The 8,152-nt window shown below is 39.3% G+C and overlaps 1 protein-coding gene across 1 annotated transcript; it reads right to left on the bottom strand.

Annotated features, from left to right (window-relative positions):
- Nucleotides 1–5,425: 5,425 nt before the first annotated feature.
- Nucleotides 5,426–7,018, bottom strand: LOC107748045 (C-type lectin galactose-binding isoform-like). The gene is made up of 5 exons (XM_016562698.1): nt 7,001–7,018; nt 6,568–6,626; nt 6,126–6,494; nt 5,500–5,689; nt 5,426–5,438 (listed from the first exon to the last, which is right to left on the bottom strand). The coding sequence occupies exons 1-5, from the start codon at nt 7,006–7,008 to the stop codon at nt 5,426–5,428; spliced, it is 639 nt and encodes a 212-aa protein (XP_016418184.1). The 5' UTR covers nt 7,009–7,018.
- Nucleotides 7,019–8,152: the final 1,134 nt, after the last annotated feature.

The following is an 8,152-nucleotide window of genomic DNA, read 5'->3' as shown; positions in this document are numbered from 1 at the left end:
CATTACCTGATGACTTTGATGGATCTCCTTGATCTGAAGGCCATTAGGCAAAAGCAAAAGACATGGAAATCATCTCTGATCAGATTCACAGATGGATGAGCATGACAAGCCAAGTGAACTCATTTGGTTGATGTAAACCTGCAGATGAATCACCACTGGCAAACAAGCGAGGCATTAAAAACCATGTGATTTAGCAGCTTTAGGAGGTTAAATGCTCTAAATGAACCGGATAAACCCATCTGTTGTGCTGCTGAACTAGCGGATCTCATGCCGGATGTGGTTCGGTTTAGGCTTCACTTTCAAAATAATACTTAATGTAAATGAGAAGTTGTTACTGTGAGAGATGTTTCAAATGAAAAATGTAAATCAGATGTCAAAACTGTATTAACAGTCTTCTGTAAGCCAAGAAATCGACCGTGAAAGCCAGAGAAGAGCAGAAGCAGGAGATCAAGTAATGATGAGAGAAAATGAGCGGAATTTATTGAATAATAAATTAGTTGTGTATGTTTCAGTGCTCAGACTTTGTCTAACCAGCACAAATCCAACAAGTGTTTTTATACCAGAAACCACAGCAATAAAAAATCACTGCTTCACAACATCTGCCTTGAAATGAATGAATCAATCAATCAATAAATCAATGAAATGAGTATATAAATGGTTAAAATGATTATACTCTGTAAAAATCATTGCTGTTATTAGTTATCACGATAAAAAAAAAACTAAAAAAATCAATGTTAGAATAAGCAATAATGTGTTGTTTCAACTTAAAGTGTGCATGCTTGACAATATATTCAGTTAACTTTTTTAAATTTTTACACAAGTTGCAGCAGCATTTTTACAGTGTATGATGAAATGGAATAAAATGAATGAAAGTGAATGAAGAATAATATATGATTGCTCTCTAAAATACATTTCTGAATGCATACATTTCTAAATAAATGCAAAATTTCTTATTGCAGATTATATTATCTCTGATCAATAAAAGATTGATGGACTTATTACAGTAGATGTAAGTAGTGTTTGTGTTTCACAGGACAAACAGTTTTCCTCTTGTCTGGAAAGATTTAGTTGTAAACAATGGCAAACTGAAATGAATAGTGTATAATCATTTAATTTCCATGATTATTTCATCAGTTACTAAAACACCTCAGTGTTTATTTTTTGCTAAATATAATGCATGAAATATGATTCCTGAAACATAGCAGGACAAATATAATTAAGAAAAACACACTGTAAATGTCCAATTCATTATTGTCTGAATCGTTAATTCTGTATTATTTTTAAATGTTAATATTTCAACATGACTAAAAACTAAACTACTTCGAGGAGCTCAAGACTAGACTATTATTTTTGTTTTCTAAATAAAGTATACATTTATAGCAATAGATTCAAACCAATGCATGAATGAGCACTAAATATATCTCAGTTTTCAATGAAATCATGAAAAGCTAACATTTGAAATGCATTTGTCCTGTACTTTTATCCAGGATGATCTTATTCATATTCTTACGTATTTGTACAGTATGCAAAGCATCAAATCATTAACAGTGGCAGTGCATTAACTGTATTAAATAAATGCGATAATGTGATAAACATGTTCTCTCTTTTATTATAAATTCCTGTACCTTAAAGATTCATAAACGGTTGGACAAGTTATTGTACGTATCACAGTCTAGTGTGTCATTGGACCCAGCTCCTCACATGCTGTTGCCGTGTCTTGTGTGTTTTCTTGTGTTTTCTGCTGCTGGAAGATCTTCTCGTCAGGTTGGATGCTCCATGTTATGCTGTATCTGATTTTCACGTCCTGACCCGAGAGGATCTGCTTCATCTAGACACCACATCACATCAGTCATTAATGAACGACCATTCAGACATCAGTCAACTAAAACTAAGAACATTTTTGTTAATTGAGGGTGCGTTCACACTTGTCATGTTTGGTTGGATTAAAATGAACCCTGGTGCGATTGCTCTGTTAGTGCGGTTCATTTGAGTGTTGAATGCTCCCATCCGAACACTGGTGCGCACCAAACAGGCGGACCGAGACCCATCTTTTTAGCATTCTCGGCTTGCTTGTTTGGTGCGCACCAGTGTTCGGATGGGAGCATTCAACACTCAAATGACCCGAACTCCAAACGAACTCTGGTGCGGTTCGAATGAAATATGAACGCAACACGGACCAAGTACTTCTAAACAAACCAAAAAAAGGAAGTAATGACAAGATGCGACGCTATGAGACATGATTTGACGACGCGGAACGAGCGGTGTATCCAAAACAAAATTAACAGAGGGCAAACGAGGAGGTTAAGTGCCTTTTATGAGCTCTTCGTGAGTTCGCAGGTGGTGAAAATAAAATCATAAGAACAAGCAGCAATGAGCGCGCTTAGTCCAGCAGACGGCATTATGTGTGTTCGACTTACAGCGGCGCTGAGCAGACTAATCAGTGAATGGGTGTCTTCAGCCGTTTTGTTTGTGTGTGCGTGTGTGACAGAACGTAGAGAGAAAAAATAAATAAATAAATGTCTGAGCGTAGTGTTAAAAGATGTGTCCCACCGTGTGAAAGGTACATCACACCTAGTGATTCTCATGAGCTTTGTGTGGTGTGTCTGGGGGCACAGCATGCACGGTCGGCTCTCGAGGGAACCGGCTGTGCCCACTGTGATCGTTTCACAGTGAAACAGCTGCGCTCCCACTTGGCTCTGTTTACAGAGGACAGAAGCCAAGCGTCTGCGCCTCGTGGAGCTGGACCCGCTGCTGCCGAGGCAGAGCGCCGTCTGCACTCATGGGGCTCGCAGTTAGATCTGGCTGACGAGCTTGGGACGGGTCTCTCCCTATCCCAATCCTCGGTCGCCAGCTCTGTTGCTCTTGAATCGGATCAGGAAGCCCGGTCTCCGGTTTCTTCTGATCCGGCAGAGAGCATGTTACTCGGCCGGTCTAGCTCCGAGGAGATAGACGTGACACGAGTTGAGGCGGAGGCTACATCACAAACCGCCTCCTCCTCGTCACCCGCGTATGGTGAACTCTTGGATGTCATGACCCGCGCCACTGCCAGGCTAACCCTGGACTGGTCGGCGGAGATGCAGGAACGCGCGTCTAGTGGCCGTCTGGATGAGCGCTTCCTAGAGATGCCTCAGATGGAGGAATCCCTTGCGGGTTATCTCGCTGCTCCCCAGGCATCTTCGTGGAGGGCTCCTACCTTGCCTTTGAAGCCGTGCCAGTTTACATCTAGACTCGTGGGCAAGGCATACGCGGCGGCTGGGCAGGCGGGCGGTACCCTGCATACTATCTCAGTACTGCAGGCTTACCAAGCGGATCTGCTGAAGGACGCTTTGAACGTTGATTTCAGTTTTATGTTGTCATTTGCAACTTGAAAAGTATTTTCTTCTACTACAATTTTGTTATGTAGTGGGGATCAGTCACTAGTTTCAATTCGTAGTTTTCCCAGTACAACGGCGGCTTTCCCGTTGTATTAGCGATGCCATAGAAGAACCATTTTTGGTTCCACAAAGAACCATTAAGTCAAAGGTTATTTAAAGAACCATCTCTCTTACCTTTTTTAATCTGAAGAACCTTCTTTCGCCACAAAGAACCTTTTGCAGAACGGTTCTTTAGATGTTAAAGGTTCTTTATGGAACCATTTAGACAAAAAGGTTCTTCTATGGCATCGTGAAGCACCTTTATTTTTAAGAGTGTATAGAGAAAAACCCTGGAATGTTTTCCTCAAAAACCTTAATTTCTTTTCCACTGAAGAAAGAAAGACATGAACATCTTGGATGACATGGGGGTGAGAAAATTATGAGGACATTTTAATTCAGAAGTGAACTAATCCTTTAAATCACCATTTATTTGAATTACACACGATAAGAATCAAATGTACCAAAATTTATATTTTGTAATTTAATTTTTTAGAAAATACATCCCAGTGGGATCATAAAATTTAAAATGTATTCAAAGTGAACACTTTCTGAGCCTACTGGCAGATTATTGTTTTTTTTCTAGTTTTAAGCAAAAATTTACTTAATTTTGGTGTCATTTATCTTGCGTAATTTGAATGTATCTTGATTTAAGAATGTTGAGATATTTGTACGGGAAGACAAGACAAGGATACTGAGTAAGAAAATATTTTTTTTGCAGTGCATCAACTGAAATAAATTATAAAAGCTTATTTTATTTCAGGTAGTTGCTAAGACAGCATTTGTAATACATATGTTTGTTTTGAAATGCTTTATTTTGTACAAAATGGAACAAAGGCACACTTGTGGTGTTACTGGTCAAAAATGACCAACCTACAAAAAATAACTTATAAGTCTAAGTATTGGATTCGGTCTTTTTGACAACTTGTTTTCTTTCAGTTAGCACAGGTTTTGTATTCATTTTGGGAACTGATTGATCGTAGGCCTAACTCAGGGGTAGGCAAGTTCGGTCCTAGAGAGCCGCATGTGGTCCTGCAGAGTTCAGCTCCAACCCTAATCAGACACACCTGAACAAGCTAATCAATGTCTTCAGGATTACTAAGGCTATAGGCAGGTGAGTTTTGTTTTCAGGGTTGGAGCTGAACTCTGCAGGACTGCGGCTCTCTAGGACCGAACTTGCCTACCCCTGGCCTAACTGATCTGATCCTCAATGTTTTGATAATAAAGTTCACCTCTGTGAAAAAAGAAAGCCTGTAATACTCACAATAGTTTGTTTGTTTACATAAACGTGTGTGTGTGCGCGCACCTTAATGCGAGTATGCATGTATCCACGCATGCACAGGTCCAAATCCCTTTATGTATGCAAGCACACATGTACATAAGTGAACATAAACATGATGAACGTGCTCCTGAACTTGAAATGTTTCTCTTATTTTCGATCTCCCCCATTCGTTTTCAATCAATGGTCATTTTTGACAGATCAATGAGGCCTACGATCAATAAGTTTCAAAAGTAAATCTAAAACCCGTGCTAATTAAAAGAAAACAAGCTGACAAAAAGATTTAATGCAATATTTGGTGACAATATAGCATACCATGAAATGTATACATTTTTTGTAGGCTGGTCATTTTTTTCACCAGGAATACCACAGATGTAAGAAGGTGGGGAGGAAATGCCCAAAAAGTACAAAAATTATCCCAAGAAAAATTGGGAGGTTGTTTTTCCTTTTTTTGAGAAAAGCCAGTAAGTATTAGCCCACTGCGATAACATTATAACTAGCATTTTTGGAAAAAAGAAAAGCATCTCCACCATAGGGTTACAGATACAGCATCATCTCACCTTCTTCTCTATGGCCTCCATCACTGTGGATTCGTCCAGAGATCCGTCTGATTTCACTGCGAATCTCACACGCTGTATCTTCGTGTTTTCGCGGCAGTAGAAAGGCTGTCGAGTCAAGCAGTTGTCGTCAGCCATCAGTCCATCAGTATCAGCACTCACACACTCTTCAGTGCCGTTCACATTATCAGGCTGCCCGGATTCCCATTTCATAGACGACAACCATACGCTGGTCTGATCCGACCACAGCCACGGGCTCCTGGACAGGCCGATCCAGGCCTCAGAGTCATGCTTTTCATTAAGCTTGTCCGCGAGTTCCTGGTTCTCGGTGTCGTCTGTAACGTTGGCCAGGTCTATTTCTTGTGTTCTGCAGTGCATTTGAGCATCATGCCAGTTCATGTTTGTTTCGACGTACTTAAACCTGTCCTGAAGTTTTTCCTTGTCTGTAAACAGTCAGGTTTGTTGTCAGGACAGAGAAACATGCTTGAAAAATACTAAATTAACTATAATAGTGTACAAGTTTCTTCCACTTGAGCTTTTGTACTAATCAAGCTTGTATTTTAAACTTGACATTATGTAAATATTGTTGACATAAAACAAGATTTTTTCTCACCCCACTGGCAGATATTTTTCTTATGAATAATATATACTTTTTTTTTTTTTTTTTTCAGAAAACGAGACTTGATATTTTTAGTCATTCGGTTTCTCAAGCAAATGTGTCTTGATTTAACAATGTTTAGATATTTATACTGGAAAACAAGATAAAATACTGAGCAAGAACTTTTTTTTGCAGTGTGTATAAGGTGTGCGAGTATGAATTTTATAAAGCTCAAATTGAAATCCAGAATAAGTTAACAAAAGTGTTGTATAATTTCTTACCAGTTTGGCAAAAGAAGTATTTTAGTTCAGTACAGTATGTATCACTCCATTGTCCGTTTTCATTTATAGTTGCACAGGCCTCATGTGTTTTGGGCAAGTCTGGCTCTGAGTAATCCCACTTCGCATATCTTATAATCGTGTTTTGATGCGACCAACGCCAAACAACTTTGTAGAAGCCGATCCAGGCGACAGATCTGAAGCTCACAGCATCTGCTGCCTCGTTTAGTTTGGCTCTGTCTTCATCGCTCTGAACCGTCGCCAGATCCGTGTGTTTCTCCCTGCAGTACGATTGCGCTTCTGCCCAGGTCTTCAGTTCTTCGACCAGGACGAATCGATACGGGTCGCATGAAGCCTTCGACAGGATTCCTGCTGCAGGAAAATCAACAGTGTTACGTTTCTCTAAACCTCTGATCTGACGTCAGTTTCTTTCACTGACACTCACCGAGCAAAACAACGAGTTGAATCTTGTTCTGCATCATCTCGTCTTCACAGGTTTGTTCACTGAAAGAAATCAATCACAAGAATACGACATGTTGCTTAGTTCTGTGCTATTGAAAGTCCAGTCGGTTTCTTCTATAATCAGGGTTTTTAAACACTTTCAGGCATTGAAACAAAGCATTTAATGACTAAATCCATCAATTTTAGCAACAAAAGTGTTTTTAATGGTCAGGTTTTGTTCATGTCATTCCAGTGTTTTTGTCAATCTGAAATACATGTCTGTTTCTAAATTTTAATTATCTTACATTAATAATTTAAAGAAACAATATTTAATTAAAAATGCAACGTAGTAATGCAGAAAAATAATACTCCCACACCTTTAGATTAAAGTTGATCACAACAAAACAAATCTACTTGCTCTGGACCGATCTTCTCACCAGTACATTAACTTTCTTCTCTCAACATATTCCCTTTACTTGTCTTTTACTATCTACCCAACTCTTTATACATTACGTTATGCAAAACACTGTCAGTACTGTACGTAAGACACTGACACTAATTACTGATTTACATTCTGATTTTGCTGAAGTATGAGGCTCTTTATTCAAATACTGAAGCACCAGAGAGCATGAAAACATCACAGAAGTGGTTTTTCACAATTATAAAACAAGTATGGCACAAATGAATGTATTTATTAATCTGTATTTAACCTCTTTTGCACGACTATCCTGACACAATACATGAAAACAACTCAGTATTTAACATCACAGTCAATAATTTTTTTTGCCGTCAGATAAACCATCTAAAGTGACCTTACATGACTAATGAATCATTGAACTTAGGGATGTCCCGAGTCGATCTCAAGGATGGGGATCAGGGCCGATTAGGCTTTTTTTAAATCTGATCTGTGTCGGCTATCCTGAGCCCGATCCACTGGATCGCTCATTGCAAATTCTATGGCGTTTTACTAGCATTACAGTTTCCATAAATGTTATGTATGTTGAATTAATTATTCATGTAACCAATGTTTAAATCATTGCCTGCTTCAAAATGAATGCTGTAAATGAAATCATTTGAAACATTTGCAGGTATAGCCTACTGTATGAATAAAAACACGATTACATGAACAGATCTGAATAACTGTACAAGGCAAATTAAGGTATCTTTAATTCAGATTTCAGAATGAGCACTTTGTCATACACATGCTGAGGATCTCATCCGTCCTCTACTGTAATGAATATGATACGTCACTTCTTAATAAGCAGGGGAAATTCCTGACATTTAACAAATAACCGTTGTTGACCTTAGTGCTGTACAAATAAGATGAAAACAATGAGAAAAGATAATATCAGTAAGTGACGTGACATGTGGCCAAGTATGGTTACCCATACTAGGAATTAGTGCTCTGCGTTTAACCCATCCAAAGTGCACACACACACCGTGAACACACACCCGGAGCAGCGCCCGAGCAGTTGGGGGTTCGGTGCCTTGCTCAAGGGCACCTCAGTCGTGGTATTGAAGGAGGGAGAGAGCGCTGTACATTCACTCCCCCCACCTACAATCCCTGCCGGTACGAGACTCGAACCCAC

The sequence above is a fragment of the Sinocyclocheilus rhinocerous genome, unplaced genomic scaffold (genome assembly GCF_001515625.1).
Source record: "Sinocyclocheilus rhinocerous isolate Xijiao unplaced genomic scaffold, SAMN03320098_v1.1 scaffold3243, whole genome shotgun sequence".
NCBI lineage: Eukaryota > Metazoa > Chordata > Actinopteri > Cypriniformes > Cyprinidae > Sinocyclocheilus > Sinocyclocheilus rhinocerous.
This window is presented reverse-complemented; position numbering and strand designations above follow the sequence as displayed.

What these genes read in the sequence shown, in the direction of transcription:
- LOC107748045 (XM_016562698.1), bottom strand. An exon ending in TCAACTCGTTGTTTTGCTCG is followed by an intron (nt 6,495 to 6,567) that starts GTGAGTGTCAGT and finishes ATTTTCCTGCAG; the next exon opens with CAGGAATCCTGTCGAAGGCT. An exon ending in ATACTTCTTTTGCCAAACTG is followed by an intron (nt 5,690 to 6,125) that starts GTAAGAAATTAT and finishes GACTGTTTACAG; the next exon opens with ACAAGGAAAAACTTCAGGAC.